The sequence below is a fragment of the Dipodomys merriami genome, unplaced genomic scaffold (assembly GCF_024711535.1).
Source record: "Dipodomys merriami isolate MVZ:Mamm:240054 unplaced genomic scaffold, mDipMer1.0.p SCAF_5, whole genome shotgun sequence".
Lineage (NCBI taxonomy): Eukaryota > Metazoa > Chordata > Mammalia > Rodentia > Heteromyidae > Dipodomys > Dipodomys merriami.
In genome coordinates this window covers 14,013,653-14,030,561 of record NW_027206068.1, presented here as the reverse complement: position 1 = coordinate 14,030,561, position 16,909 = coordinate 14,013,653, and the positions used below count along the sequence as shown (strand labels likewise).

General features: G+C 38.1%; 1 protein-coding gene across 1 annotated transcript in view; it reads left to right on the top strand.

Moving 5' to 3' along the window:
- Nucleotides 1-16,909, top strand: part of Dnah11 (dynein axonemal heavy chain 11) — a 278,195-nt gene that overhangs the window by 233,020 nt on the left and 28,266 nt on the right. The window contains 5 exon segments of the mRNA XM_069996108.1: nucleotides 5,527-5,731; nucleotides 9,415-9,579; nucleotides 11,982-12,122; nucleotides 13,151-13,321; nucleotides 16,017-16,139. Coding sequence (XP_069852209.1) covers nucleotides 5,527-5,731; nucleotides 9,415-9,579; nucleotides 11,982-12,122; nucleotides 13,151-13,321; nucleotides 16,017-16,139 — 805 coding nt within the window.

Genomic DNA, 16,909 nt, shown 5'->3' with positions numbered 1-16,909 from the left:
GGCTTAAGAGCCCTGCTTTAAGAAAGGAACTAGACGTCCCAGTCTTTGATTTTTCCCTTCTGCTCTTGCTCCTGGTTTAATTTCAGGAACTGGTGGCTGCCCTTGGTACTAGAAGTCTGCATTTCCTGTCCTTTACAAAGACAGCAAAATAATTCTGTTTTCCCCACCCCTCTGGTTAACTCCATTGTTTTTTTTTCATTCTTCAAATCACGAGAGACTACTAACAGTCTAGTTTCATTTTCCCAGATAGGAGATTAACCAAAAATTAACCTAACAGCAATGATAAAACTTACTGAGTCATTATACAATTTTTGCTTTTCATAGATCATAAACACCCAATTGAGGATAATTTACTATCCCTGGGAAATCTAAAGCTATTGCATTATATTTCTGAGCAAAAAGTAAAACCTAATTTTAAAGCATTCTCCTCTTTGCCGTAGCAGAACTCTCTTCCACGCCTGCCTCTCCCCTGGCTCCCCATCAGCCTTTAACTCTGTCTCCTCACAGAGGAAATAAGACATATCAAAGTAATGTGTATGGCTCTCCAACTCAGGTTTGCTAGAGTCTCAGGATACGTGAATGCCTACAAGGGAGATACAGAGCCAGAGTGACACCAAGAGTCTTATAGAGCATGGCTATAGCTCAGAGTTTTGGCTAAATATTTAACCAGTTAAAATATTCACCCTAAATCTTCTGAATATTATCAGAGCCCCATGTGCCAAGTTGGCCTTGTTTGTGGAAGTTCTTTTCCTTGAGAATTCAGAGAGGGGGAGATATTTTCCTGTAGTTGTTGATTGGAAGCATTAGCTAATAATGCTTTGAGAAGAAATTACCCTGGAACCACCATCTTCAAGAGACGTGCTAGGAGGGGCAAGAGTGACCAAATACAGCCACCATATTCAATTTGCATGATATAAAAGTTGAACTACATAATTTAAGGGTCTGGATGGGATTGGGAAAGATAATGAGGGAGAAGGATGGAAGGTGTGACATTGACCAAGATGTGTTGTGCTCATAGTCTGTCTTGTGAAAATGAAACTCATTTGTACAAGTACTTAAAGTAAAAAAAAATTAAGGAAACAGAGAGATGCAGGCAAATGACCTGCCTTGCAGGACCAGTCAGCTGAGAATGATATTGAAAGGGTTGTACACAAGAACAATAGATGACAACGATGTCTGTACCCATGGAGCCTGAAATGTTTGCTTTGCTCCTCTTATGACAGAGGTTTTCCCTCCCCTTTTAGAGGAATTCCACACTAAGCCCTAACATTTGTTACAGGCTGAGTGAGTACCTTTTATCTGAAATATTCAAACCAGAGGTGTTTCAGATTTTTAGTTTAAAATTTTTAAGATATTTGCTTATATATAAGGAGACATTTTGAGGATGCAACCCAAGTATCTAATATGAAAGTTTATTTATGCTTTGTGTGTGCCTCACATATGTGATCATTTTATACAATTTTTATTTGCACTGCTTATTTTTTATTGTCAAAGTGCTATACAGAGAGGTTCCAGTTACATAAGTAAGGTAATAAATGCATTTCTTGTCAATCTTGTTGCCCCTTCCCTCATCTTTCTCCTACTTTCCCTCCTCCCACCCCCACCCCCAAGTTGTACAGACCACTTCTAACATGTTGTCTTGTATATATTACTGTTGCATTAGTTCCTCCCTTATACAGTATTTTTAGTGCACTTATTCTTGACTGTAAGCCCTCACGTTGAGTCAGGGTACAATTTTCCACTTCTGGCATCACATTGGTGCTCCAAAAGATCTAGATTTTCTAACAGTACTTTAAAAAAGATGTTACATTGCTAGTGATTTGCTTTTATTCTTATGCACACAAGGGACACACATAGCATTGATATACACCATGATTGTCCCAAAATTAACTTCTTACCCATAATTCCCAATTCTGGCATAAGTGCTGTCCCATAAGAGCACAACAATCATGAAAATTCTAATCAAGAAAATTTTAATCTTGCTTTAGAGTTCTTCAATTTAATTATTTTTCTTTTAGCCAGTATCAGAGTTTGAACTCAGGACCTTGCATTTGCTCAGCTTGTTTGCTCACAACAAGCATTCTACTACTTGAGCCACACCTCCAACCCAACATTTTGCTAATTAATTGGAGACAGAGACTTACATACTTCCCTACCTAGGCTAGCTTTGAATTTCAATTGTCCAGATCTCAGTTTCTGTAAGATTACCAGGGCTGAGTCTCAATTTAAAGCGTTAAAACACAAAAATACTAAATTGTCTTAATCTATGATTAGAACATGAAGTTTATGAAATACAAACTTAAATCTAGTGAAAATAAATCAGCCAGTGAGAGAAAAGTCAACCGGATACCATGGAAGTTTTTGTCAGATGTTGCATTCTCTGAGAGTCTCCAGACAGAGTAACAAACAGAAATTTACACAGAATGTACACAGGTGTGTATGTGCTTGCTCCATTATGGAAATGCAAACTTTGATGTCTCATTTAAATGCAAGACCCATGACATGGACACTCTTGAAGTTCATTTAAGAAAAATAGGCAATTGTGAGGACTAGACTAGAGCAATTAGTGAGCAGTACTAGCAGAGACTTCCTCAGATGTATTTGTTGGAACAATTTTGGAACTCTGTACAAAGGAAAGCTCAAGTGATGGAAGTTTTAATGATTCTCTCCACTACAGATCTAGCTGAGTATGCTGTCACTCAAAACAGGGCCAGGCTAGCCATGTCTACACACACCTACTCGAGCACACACGTGCATGCACAAGCTAGCCAGGCACTGGTGGTTCATATCTGTAATCCTAGCTACTGAGGAGGCTGAGATCTGAGGATCATAGCTCAAAGCTAACCTAAGTAGGAAAGTCTTTGTGACTTTTATCTCCAATTAGCACAACAACAACAAAAGTGGAACTGTGGCTCAAGAGGTAGCTCGTTAGCCTTGAGCAAAAACCTATGGGACAAACAAAGGAGGAGGCAACAATGCTTGATAAGAAATGTACTCATTACCTTGCCCCTGTAATTGTAACCCCTCTGTATGGTATTTTCACAATAATAATTTTTTTAAAAAACCTATGGGACAGTGCCCAGTTCCTGGGTTCAGGCCCCAGTATTGGCACCAAAAAAAAGGGGGAGTGGAGTGAGCAGGTTATCAGGAGGCCAAGATTTGAGGATCAAAGTTCAAAGCCAGTCTGGGCAGATAAATCTGCAAGATTCTTATCTCTAACCAGTAAAAATCAGAACCGAAGGGCAAGTGCCAGTGATGAAAGAAAAGGCCAAGAGAATGCATGATGCAATGAGTTCAAACATTGGTACTCATGCACATATGCATGCATGCACATGCACACACACACAGAACAAGTGTCCTTGTCAATGCGACCATGCTGTGACATGCTTCATTGTACTCAAAAGATAAGTATGAGCCTCTGAGAAGCTACAGTTGACATGGTTGCTAAGCTGACCTAATGATAAAAATTCAAATGTGAATGATTTGACCTTCTAATTTTTTTCAAGATTTCTATTGATATATAACTCAGATAATATCTGATCCATTTCAAGTGTACAATTAAAGCACATAGTTCATTAGTATGTAGTATATTCACAGATTTGGATAGCCATCATTATAATCAGTTTCAGAATTAAAAAGTCCTAAGTACCCACTAATCTATTTTCTGTCACTATTGATTCGCTCAGGCTGGACATTTCCAATAAGTGGAATGATACAATCTGTGATCTTTTGTGACTAAGGTAGGCCTAAGGTTTTTCAGATTCACATACATTATAGTACACAAGGGAGCCTCTCTATCTGTGGATTCTGCACCCATGGGTATAGGAGACCCAACTAAAGGCACCTGAGCCTCCTTGGCTCTGCTGTCCACCTGTGGTCCTGGAAACAATCCCTTTGGAATACTGATTAATTTTATCCTCTGAGATTTAAAACATTCATTTTCAGGTTAGTAAAGCTTTAGTAACATAGGAAAATTACCCTTTTGCAGAGTTGTTGTTAATGGGGCTTGAACTCAGGGCTTTGTGCTCTCCTTTGGCTGTGTTTCTTATAGCTGGCACTAAGCTACTGGAGCCATCCCTTCACTTCTGGCTTTTTGCTGGTTAATTAAAGATAAGTACTTGAAGATTTATCTGCCCAAGCTAGCTTCAAACTGCAATTTTCAGATCTCAGTTTCCTAAATAGGATTATAGGCATGAGCCACTGAGCCCTGTCAAAAATTATACTTCTTTATAATCTCTTTACATTAAGGAATTTGTCTCATGAAAATTTCTCCATGCAAGTAGAGTGACCAATACATCTCAGACACCATCCTTCTGTGACTAAGATACATTTATACAACATCTACCCCCCCAACAACTTTCTTGAAATTGCTGCATTATTTTATTCTGATAGCTCACCCACTATTTGTTAATTGTTGCAAGTAAATGCTCAACCTGTTCCATAGTGTCTTTTCTTTTGACTATACTTGATTTTCTGAACTTGATCAAAGTAGTGAAATACCATTTCACCTGTATGTCAGTGAAACTGGTAGTAAATATGTTTTCTCTTCTTGTGGCTTAAACTATTATGTTTAGATTAAAAATTACATGGGCTTTGCATAAAATCCTATCATTTTGATGATAGCATCCCTGCAATCCATAAGTCCTATACACTTAATAGGGAGATGTTAAGATACAACAGAAGGCAGATCTTTTTTGTTTTGGCCAGCTGCTTACATGACTCTTCATCCTGTGAAGTTCTGGCTACCTGAAAAGTTTGAGAAGTGCCAGTATGCATGGTTTGGGTTTCTCTATCTGTCCTGGCTGTTGCATGAACTGAAAAGTTCTTATCTAATGCAATACAAATAGCAGGATCCTAGCAAAAAACAGAACATAAAAGAGGCCGAAGAGAGTAAAAAGTAAGGTTAATTATGTATATATTTTTAATATTTTACTTTTAGAAAAATAAAATATACATTATTTAATGACAAAATGTATGTATATGGTAATGATTTATTATACAGTAATGCTTAACACATTACTTAATGCATTTAAAAATAGATATGTACTCTACATGTATATATACATATGCAGATATATATGCATGTGTGCATGTGTATATATATATATGTATATACATTTACGTTGGAACTTACATCCCTGTGTTATCTGTAAAGAATAGCAATGTTTTGCTATGAAAATAATAGGATCTTCTGCAAGGAAACAAAGATTGATGATGTTTAGTATAAATTTAGTCACAGGAAAGATATTAAAAGCTAACATTTGCTGCTGTAAGGTTGATTGTATTTAAGTGTTCAATTGACATTATAAGGAGAGTGCTATTGCTGTCACAATTTCTCATATGAGGTTTCTTGGTCATGCAGAGCTTTCACAGTAACTTTTAGTCCTATCTTTTAAGAAAACTGAGAGCAGTGGGAACCTTAATCTCCTGTCTTTTGGCTGACACATTATCAGATTACAGGAATGGAATGATGCCTGAGCATCTGTTCCAGGCCTCTCTTAACCGCTTGTGTTATGTCCCCTGTAGGTATATCAAAATTGGAGATAAAGAATGTGAATTTAACAAGAACTTCCGCCTGATCCTTCACACCAAACTGGCAAATCCTCACTATAAGCCAGAACTGCAAGCTCAGACAACCCTCCTCAATTTCACAGTCACAGAAGATGGTCTTGAAGCCCAGCTGCTGGCGGAGGTAGTCAGTATTGAAAGGCCAGATTTGGAGAAACTTAAGGTAAGAAAATAGAGAGTGGTGCTGGCTTTTGGGTCATATGTTGAGTATCATTGGTATAGAAGCAAGTAGGGTGAAGATATGACAGCTCAAGAAGGAAGTGGTCTGTGGTCTCTGGGGACTACTGGAAGAGGGGGTTCCTCTCTTTCCCATCATCAGTGTTTTCTTTCGTGAGCTGACTCATTTATGTCTTGACTTTTTCCATAAAGGCTTGGGCACTGCTGGTGCACCCTGGCTGATCTATGGGAACCCTTTACTTCTATATTGTCCAGCTTATGTTGCTCAGTCCTTATTGCAAGCAACTCTGACACTCTGATTAGTGGCCAAGAGGAGGGGGTATTGGTATATTTTGGACATGAACTAAACTGGTGCCGAGAGATGGTGATGAGAAAGAAGAGGTTGGAAAGGGGTTGGAATGGGAGAAGGGGGCAAGGGAGTAGAAGAGGAATGGGGAAAAAATGCTTGAGTGTGTTGTTCTCCTAGTTTTCCTGGCCTTTCTACCTTCTGCCTATGTGTTGACAACTCATTTAATGTTGTAGTGGTGCACAAGCAAACTTTCTATGATTTTGATTCTTTTAAACTTTGTAAAGTATGTTCTGTGGCTCACTCTCTGATCCATTTTGAGAAAATGTTCCATTGTGAGATTGAAAAGATGTATATTCTGCTGTGTTGAAAGTTTTTTTTTTTTTTTTGGGGGGGGGTCCAGTTGTGGGACCTGAACTCTGGGCCTGGGCACTGTCTCTCAGCTCTTCAGCTCAAGGCTAGCGCTCTACCACTTGAGCCACAGAGCCACTTCCGGCTTTTTCTGCTTATGTGGTGCTGAGGAATCGAACCCAGGGCCTCAGGCATGCAAGGCAAGCGCTCTACCACTGAGCCACCTTCCCAGCCCTGAAAGTTTTTTTTTTTTAATACGTCATTAGATCCAGTTGATTAATGACATTGAGTTCTTGCAAATTTTTAGGTCGTCTATCAACTATCATAATTGGAAAGAATAATGGAGGGGGCAAATTTGATCAAAGATACTCACTTTTGTCCAATTAATATATGGTAGTAAAAGAGGGAAAATAGTTGTTGGGCTTTGCAGACAACATTCATTGGGTCTTGTCATTAATAAGCTCTCCCAGTCTATGACTTTTTTTTAAAATTCATTTAAACAACTCACTTTCTAAGAGATTATTCATAGAATTGGATTACTATCAGCCATCTTTGTCACATTTTTACTTGTTTGGGTTTGTTTATATCTTTTTTCTCTCTGCCTTCTCTGATTTCAACTGAGGATTTTACATGATTCCAAAATCTCTTCTCCCTTAACATGGAAATTATACTCAAAAAACAATTTCAGTGGTTGCCTTAGTGTTTTTAAGATACACTTACAACCAATCTAGGTTCATGTTGAGATATACTAAACTGCTTCAGAAGTATTGCAGAGACCATTCTCCTCCCCGCCCTTACAACATTACTGTCATTCAGTTCATTTACCTAAGGTCCAAGGCATAAAAGAATCCACTGGATATGTTGCTGCTCTCATACTTTTGAATAAACAGGTCAATGAATAAAATGTCTATGTTCAAACAGGTCAACTGCAGCAAAATTCTTTCATTTTTGTTTGTCTAAGCAAACTTATGTTTCTTTTTTATTTTAGAAGGGTAATTTGACGGGGAGACAAAAATCTAGTTTGGTTACCTCCCCCACCCCCAATATTTTACATTTTCTTGGTTGTTCGGTTTCGCTACAGGAATTCTCTGGTATGTCTATCAATGTTTGTTCCCTCCATAGGTAAGGTGTTTCTCTACCACCATGGATTCTTTCAAGATTATGTGCTTTGCTTTGGGATTTCTGCAGTTTGAATGTGATGTGTCTTAGATGTAGACTTCTTGGCATTCTGTGGTTTCCATCATTAAATTTGAAAATGTTTAGCTGTGATTACTCCCAATATTTCTTTAACCTTTTTTCCCTCATTTTGGTATTCCTGTTACACGTATGTTATCTAATAGATTTTGGGTATTCTTTGCCTTCTGAAGTTTGAAGTTTTCTTTATTTTCTTCTCTTCAGAGAAGTTTCTACTAGATACCTTTCCTTGACCATGCCCAGCCTATCATTGAGCCCATCAAAGCATGCTTCATTTTTGCTTTGGTGTTTTTATTTCTAGTATTCTATTTTGGTTCACTGAGCTTTTTTATCTGTCTGCTCATCTATTTCCCACGTGCTCTTGTGTGTTGTCCATTTCTTCACTGGAGCTCTTAGTATATGACACCTCATCATTTTTAATTTCCCTGACAATAATTTATACATCCAGCCATACTTGCATTTTGTTTCATTTATTATACCAGCCCTGGAGCTTAAACTCAGGGCCTTGTGTTCTTGCTCAGCTTTTTTGCTCACAGCTGTCACTATCACTTGCGTCCTGTCTCTACTTCCAGAGTTTTGCTCATTAATTATAGATAAGAGTCACAATGATTTGCCTGCGTTGGCTGACTTAGAATCTGGATTCTTGGATCTCAGCCTCCTGAATAGCTAAGCTTGCAGGTGTGATACTCCTGCATCTTGTTCTGAGGTTTGCATTGTTTCTTCAGACTGTGTCTTTTGCCTTTTAGCATGTCTTTTTGCATTTTTATTGAAAGCCAATCACAATATATATTGGATAGTTGGAACCAAGATAGTGTTTTAGTGTTTCAGTGTAGAATTTTATGTTTATATAGCTGTGTTTAAATGTTTCCTGTAGCTATAGATGGTATAGCCTTCAATGTCTTCTAGAATTCTTAATCTTAGATTCCTTTTTGTTTTGAATTTCCCTGAACCTCCTTTCTTAAATAGAACCTGAGTCTTGCAGCCCTCTGTTAACAATCTACTGTAAGTATACCAGATTCCATGATTATGGTTCTGGAGGCTTAGAATTCTATAATCTTGTAGATAATTCTCAGGGATTTTTTTTAGTAGACTCTGGTTTCTAGTCTGTGATCTTCAAAAGAGTTTCTCAACCTTTTCTCTCCCTTCCTACGAGAGTTAGGGAGTCATGAGGTGCCTGAGTTATCTAATTGGCCTCCCCCTAGATCCCAGCCCTGGCAAAGTAGTTTCCTTGGTGTGCAGGTTTTTGTTAGGGAAAACAGAAAACTCTGGACCTACCTAAAATTGTTACTTTTCCCCTGAGTTTATCACAAAGCAATTCTTTACCCCTGTTTAAGGCAGAAGTATGTTTTCTTCTGCCTTTACTGTGAGAACTCTGGCGGGGCATTTGTCTAGCTCTGTCTCCAGCCACTGGCCAGTTTCGATCTATGTTCCAATAGTTTTAATCAATTTTCAGGATGGCAGTTGGCCTTGTGACCTCAGTTCTGTGGTAGAATTGTTGCTTAGCCTTTTATCATTGTGAGAACAGAGTGAAATTTCCATGCTTTTTATATGTCAGAGGAGAAACCAGAAGTTTTTAAATTCTTCCTACACAAATTCTTCCTAGCGGTTCATGATATAAATGATTCTGACAAGGGTTCAATCTCCAGATAATGGTGTTCTAAGCAGTTCTTGCTATGCCTTTTAAGTGTTTGAAAAGAATTTGTTAAATTTAAGAGTAATATGGCTTCAATGTTGTGTGTTTCATTATACCTATACTATCCCTGTGAAGTTTGGGGTAAAAACTCCACTTAAACATGTATTTAATCACTGTGTCTCGTGCATTTCTTGGTTCACATCAGCTGGTCTTGACAAAACACCAAAATGACTTTAAGATAGAGCTGAAGCTCTTGGAGGATGACCTGCTCCTGCGCCTTTCTGCAGCAGAGGGGAGCTTCCTGGATGACACAGACCTGGTGGAGAGATTGGAAACAACCAAGGCCACTGCAGCGGAAATAGAGCGCCAGGTCAGAATGGGTGAAGAACACCAGCGGGTGCAGTACTTGGGGGCAGTCTGGGATTCAAATGTAGCAATTCCCTCAAGAGGACTGATGGTCTGTGGAGTTCAGGTCCCTTAACAAATTGCCCTTAACAGATTAGGATGGTGATGAAAGTGTCCAGCTTGCCCTTCCGATGCCACAGAGAGCAGTTCAATCAAGGTAGACTGTGGTAGGCTCATATTCTTTCTTTTCTTTTTCTTTTTGTTTTGTTTTTTCTTTTTCCTTTTTTTTTTTTTTTTTTTTTACAGTTCTGGTGCTTGAACTCAGGGCCTGTGCACTGTCCCTGAGCTTCTTTTGCTCTAAACTAGCAGTCTACCCTTGAGCCATGGCAACATTTCTGGCTTTTTCTGTACTGAGGAATCAAATCAGAGCTTCATGTAACAAGACTTGAAGAAAATTGGAGCCTGTTAACTTACAAGCCAGAACATCTCAAAAGGAATTTTAATTGCTCATGACAATATTCTATAGTCTCTCCTTGAAAGTTACCCAGTCTGTTTTTGGACACTTTTTTTTTTGGAGGGGGGGTCAGTCATAGGGCTTGAACTCAGCACCTGAACGCTGTCCCTGAGCTCTTTTGCTCAAGGCTAGTGCTCTACTACTTTGATCCACAGCACCACTTCTGGCCTTCTGATGGTTAATTAGGGATAAAGAGTCTCACAGGGACTTTTCTGTCTGGACTGACTTAGAACTGCAATCCTCAGATCTCAGTCTTGTGAGTAGCCTGGATTACAGGAGTGATTATTGGCACCTGGCTTCTTTGGAAGAAATGTTAGAGAAATTCTTAGAGCTGAAGTTTTAATCGGGCCTGTTGGTGGCAGGAATAAGGGTTCATCTCTTGCCATTTAAAAATATATTATTTAACCCCGGGAAAATGATACTTCCTAAAAGCAAGTAAAGATCTTCATTAAGTAGGCCTCCTGCTAAACATGCAGCAGGAGTCCTGATGTGCCAGGTGGGTGAATGCACTTGAGACTCTCACAAGTGACCACTGACTCTTTAATGTTCATTATTAGACCTTTGCTTGCCTTCTAGAATATCCTCATTACTGAGTAATCTATTAATTACCCAGCAGAAACTGTGTCACCATACATTCAATACATGTGTCTTAAATTAAGCAAGGAAATGGAATCCCAAATTACACTACTTTTTTTTTTCTAGTAAGTGAATTCTAGGTGGCTCCTCAGATAGTAAAGATTAGGGCAATTAAGCAAATTAAGTCTTAGCTTTAAAGTCAACTTCTAATTGTCTGTTAAAAGGTTGCTTCCTATCTTCTTTATATATAACCATGTATTGACTTTCCTCTTAGCTGCACATTTTCTTTTTCTTTCTATACAAATAATCAAGTCTAAAGAAATTCTTGGGGGAAAAACATTGTACCTTATAAAGTTATCAACCCAGCAGTAAATAGCCCTAGTTGAAAGAAGCAGACTTTTTTTTTGACCTTTGAGCAAAAATGAATCATTTGGTGATGGTGGATTTTCCTCTTAATTACACACTGTGAGTGTGCCCAGAGGTTGGTACATAAAAACAAATGGAACTATGTGAGCATATGGATGATTTGGTACCATTAGAATAAGATAGTCATGAGAATTTTCACATAAAGGCATTTTAGTAAACATGGCAATTGGTTGTATTATTGTCCTTGGCTGCTTTTGGATGCCTTGTTGCCTAATAAATTTATTGGCATTGAATTGACCCAGTAGACTTTTTAAGAGCCATCCCTGGGAGGTGATAGAGCTGGGTTATTAAGCCCAGAAAGACAACCAGGAGGGAGGAAGGTGACATTCCTCAGAAACAAATACTGGAGAACCCCAAACCATTAGGTTTGTTTAAATCTGTAGTCTTAAAAGCACAAGAGCGATGTCCATTCCCACGTAAACTTAGTTAATTTAAAAGCATGAATCTAACTGTTGAAAAGGAAGAGGGAGGATTTAAGAAAGAATCTTCAGTCATGTGGATCTGATCAAAGAACTTGACAGATATATAGTAAATATCACAGTGAAATCCCTTTGTACAATTAATTTCTGCTAATATTTTTAAATAGATAAATTTCAATACTAATACTTTTCTGCCATGCATTGATGGCTCATGCTACTCAGGAAGCTGAGATTGAGGATTGTAGTTCAGAGCAAGCTGGAGCAGATAAAGCCTTGAGATCAACCAAGAGCTGAAAGGGGAGATATGACTCACATGTTGGAGTGCCAGCCATGAGTGCAAAAGATGAGGAATAGCATGAGGCCTTGGGTTCAAGCCCCACTACTGGCAAACATGCTCAGATATTAGTGCTTTCCCATTTCATATAATATGTCCTTTCATTCCAAGGATATGTATATAGAATCAGTTGCTCACCTTGTCTGGCCCCTCTATAGGTAATGGAAGCAAGAGAAAATGAAAGGAAAATCAACGAGGCCCGAGAGTGTTACAGACCTGTGGCAGCCAGAGCCTCTCTGCTTTATTTTGTTATTAATGACCTCAGAAAAATCAACCCCATCTATCAGTTCTCTTTGAAGGTAATGCTAAATAAGTTAAACACCACAAAGTTTCTTAAAACTGAAAACAGCAGAAGTTTCAACTTGTACCTGGAAATTCATTTATTTCTGAGCAATGACTTTATCCAGAAGAAGTCCTGCAGCAAGCCAGCAATTCTGGGGGATCTTATTTCCCTTTTCAGTGAGGCAGTGTGGGTAGACTGTCAGTAAAATAACATCCCATTACATTTGTGTATTTGTTCTTAATGCTCTTAGGATTTGTTCTGTGTAAGGGACTGTTCTTTGAGGCTTCTGACTAGGAGAATGTAGTAGTCTTAGAAAAAAGATTCTTCGTATTTCTTTGGTGAAAAGGGAAAAAGAAAAACTGTTAATTGACTTTAGGTTATTTTTTCAACCTTATCTCAATAGAGCCTATAATTTTCCTTTATTAAACTAACAATTTCAGATTCTGAAGACATTTCCCTCCAGTTTCTATTTTTTAGATGTAAGACCTGATATGTGCTACAATATGGTTGAACCTTGAGACCATTATCTAATTGAAATAAACCTATCACCAGAAGACAAATGGGACTCCAGTCATGTAGATCACAAAGAATAATCAAACTCCTAGACACAGAAAGAACAGTGATGGATGTCAGAGAGCAATGGAAGTTGTTTAAGGAAAAGAGATTCTAGAGATTGGTTGTGTAAGAATGGGAATATTTTAAACTATTAATAAACTATACACGTAATGTAGTTTTATGCTTGTGTATTTTATTATCGTTAAAATGTTTTAAACATTTTTTCAAGTACAAATGTGGAAGGAGAAAGAATAATCTCTTCTGGTTTCTAGGAAGGAAACCTAAGTAAGTTTTATAGAAAGCTATCAGTAACAACCATGATGGCAGCAAGCCAGCAGTGTGCATTTCCTCAGCGCCAAGAACTGTTTTGAGAGCTTTTGTAATCTCCATAAAAACCCTACCTTCTTCCTCCTTCCACAGAGAGCTTTGAGGCTAGCTGGACATTCAAGTACCAATTGTCACCCTTTTCTGGTCACCTCCATTCCCCAGGCTTTCAACATGCTGTTCCACAGAGCAATAGAGCAGGCGGACAAGGTGGAGGACTCACAGGGACGCATCTCTGTCCTGATGGAGAGCATCACCCACGCCATCTTCCTCTACACCAGCCAGGCACTATTTGAGAAGGATAAGCTCACATTTTTGTCTCAGATGGCTTTCCAGGTAAGGAGATCCATCCCTTAGAAGCATCTCAGCATGTACTTTACTTCTGCTAAAGCAAAGACACCTCTTTGGAAGACTTGGTGATCTGAGGAGAGCATGAACTTGAACATATGCCAGCCTTTGCCTACATCATATGTTTTGGTCTAGATGGGTATTCACATTAATGGACCACCACAGTCATCTCCCTAAGGAATGTCTTACATCCATCTCAGTTCCTATGAAGAGTCTTCCAGATCCTACTAAAAAGGTTCTCTGAGTTCAGGGTTATAAGTCCAGATCTGAATGATCCTAATGAATTTCTCAGACTCCTAAAAAACACCACCACCACCAAAAAACAATGAATGGGTTTATCCATGTTTTGGCTAATGAAAGAATTCCTTTCTTATTAAAGGCTGTATACTATTCCATTCCACATAGTTAAAAATAATGTAGAAACTGGTGGCTCACTTGTATCATAGCTACTCAGAAAGGCAAGACCTAAAAGATCGCAGTTAAAAGCCAGCCAGAGCAGCAAAGTCTGTGATGTTGCATTTCCAATAATTAACAAAATTCTGGGCTGAAGACATGGCTCAAGTGGTAGAACACCAGCCACAGGAGCGGAACAAGGGCAAGGCCCTAAGTGTAATCCCAGTACCTCAAAAATGTACATTTCAAATTGCTAAAATAAATAGACTATATTTATATCTCAGTGCCTTCCCCAAATGATTAGCATATGAGGTGATATATAGATTAATTAACTTGGTTGGACCATTCCACAATGTAAACATATATCAAAGCATCACATTATACTCTGTACATATTTATCAATTCAAAACAAAATAACCTATTTACAAAGCCATGAATGGGTAAAGAGAACTCCATTAAGGTCTCATGTACACATCTTCAGTGTGACCTGCTGGCCTTTTATTCCTTTCATATGGACTTATACAAAAGATTTGTTTAAGTAAGTGTTTTAGCTGTGTTCTAGTGGCTCATGCTATTTACGAAGCTGAGGTCTGAGGATCACGGTTCAAAGCCAGCCTAGGCAAGAAAGTCTGTGAGACTCTTTTAACCACCAAAAAATCAGAAGTGGTGCTGTGGTTCAAAGTGTTAAGGGCTACCTTTGAGCAAAAAGAGCTCAGGGACAGTACCCAGGCCCTGAGTTTAAGCCCTAGAAAAAGAAAAGAAAGAGAAAAAAAAGAAGAAAGGGAATGGAAAGAAAAGCTGCTTGATATAAATCAAATTTCTTTTATTAGTTAGCTTACTATTTGGCTTTTTCTACCATTTAAAGCCTGGAGGAAACGTCTGGATGTTACATATCTTGGGTCTTCCAAAGGGCTTTGCCCAAGAAAAACATCTCATGAAAACTAGCTGTGTATAATGTATGCTGCAACTTCTCTTTTAGTGTTTTTTATATTTATAGATTCTATTAGGTTATCTAATAAGAGTATATGAGCATAAGGATTCTAGAATGTGTGATAGACAGGAGTAAGGCATCACAAAACAAAATATTACAAAATGTATATTGCTCCTAACAGGAAAAAGCCAGTCATGGTAACTCATGTCATGCATATCTATTTAAAACATCCCTTGGAATCCACAGACAAATTGCAATCTATCTCACACCTGATCATTTATGTAAATGAAATCCTCAGATCTATTGGTGTGATTATTTATTTGCTGAAATTAAATTTAATTAAGATGAATTAGTCAATAAAATAAAGCACTACTAATTGCATATTACCACTGATTATCTGGAATTTTTTGATAGCATATAACTCAAAAATTTTGTCGGACTCTGGAGTATTCTAGTTTGCATGTAGAAATCAGGAATATTTCTTTGTGTCCTCCAAATGTACTGTGGACTTATAATCAGTTCTGCAATCACACTGTTTTAAATTTATTCCAGTTAATGATGTGTTTACTTAGTTATATCTATTAGGCAATTTCTGATTTCTTCAAGATAATCATATAAGAAAGACCTTTCATTACCTTACAGTTCATTGGCTATAATACCTGCACTAGAATCATGATTCTGGTTCTGTCCTCTGTATAGTAATTCAGTCCACTGTCACTGGAGACTTTGCTTTGTGTTTGTGTATGTGTTTGTGCACACACGTACTATGTGCATGCATACATGAGTACATGCCTGTACACATATGCACACATCAGTACTGGAACTTTAACTCAGGGTCTGGGCATTGTCCCTCAGTTTTTTTGCTCAAGGCTGGCACTCTACCATGTGAGATATACCTCCACTTCCAGCTTTTTGGTGGTTAATTGGAGATAAGAGTCATATTGACTTCCCTGGCCAGGCCCAAACTGTGATCCTCAGATCTTAGCCTCCTAAGTAGCTTGGATTCTAGGCATGAGCCACCAGTGCCCAACAACTTTTGTCTTTTGTATCACAAGATTTAAAGCAAAATTATCTGCTCACAGAAGATTAAACATGGAAACCCATCCAAATCATGCTGCATATAGCCATAGGTGTTATAATTGGAATGAATTTGCCCTTCCTATTATATTTCTCATCATGGTTTTCAGATCAAAGTCATATTGTAAGATTCTCTATTTCAGTTGTAGAATGGAAATCTACCAGAATTCTCAGCATACTTAATTCTGCCTATTTGATCATGTTTATTCAATGGTGACTGCTTTCTGCGTTGTGGTTTTTATGTAAACTAAATGATCCTTTTCCATTCTGGGTGCTTTCAAGATTTTGTTGAGAAAGAAGGAGATTGACCCCCTTGAACTGGATTTCCTGCTTCGATTCCCAGTTGAACACACTTTCCCAAGTCCTGTTGACTTCTTAACTACTCAGTCATGGAGTGCTATCAAGGTACATTAGGTTCTTATTAGTTTTTAATTTTTTTTTGTTTGTGGGCTTTTTTGTGATTGTGGGGCTTGACTTCAGGGCTAAGGCACTGTCCCTCAACTCTTTTGCTCAAGGCTAACGCTCTACCACTTTGAGCACAGCTCCACTGCCAATTTTTTGGTGGTTAATTGGAGTTAAGAGTCTCCTAGACTTTCCTGTCCAGGCTGGCTTTGAGCCATGATCCTCAGATCTCAACCTCCTAAGTAGCTAGGGTTACAGGAATGAGCCATCAGTGCTCAGCTCTAAATGGTTACATCACTTTGGCATAGATAGTTTAAGAAATACAGATGATATACACCATTAAAGTTATAGAAACATACTATATAGTGTGATGTTCTTTTATTAATCTTTGCATGTTGAACTGGTTAATTTCCTATTTGGAGAAAAGAGTTTTAGCCAATGTATGGACAGAGAAGTCATTAACCAATATGGACAATTTCAGGACCTTTGATAACAAGTGTTTTAAATGATTTTTTTCAATTTATTTAAAATATTTCTTTTGTTTTATGTATTTGTCTACTTTTCCTCAATAGTGTTGAAAATTAAATGTTGCAGTAGTTTACTCTCACTGTAAATATCTACGCAAAATGGAATATTGTGGAGGGAAAATGATGTCGTATTTTAATCCTTATTTCATTTTTCTGTCAGAAGATTCTGTTGCTAAGAGTTTATTCCTCCAAGCTTTTGTCTTCCTTAGAGATGTCCAGTATATGCAAAACTTTGCCTTGATTCTT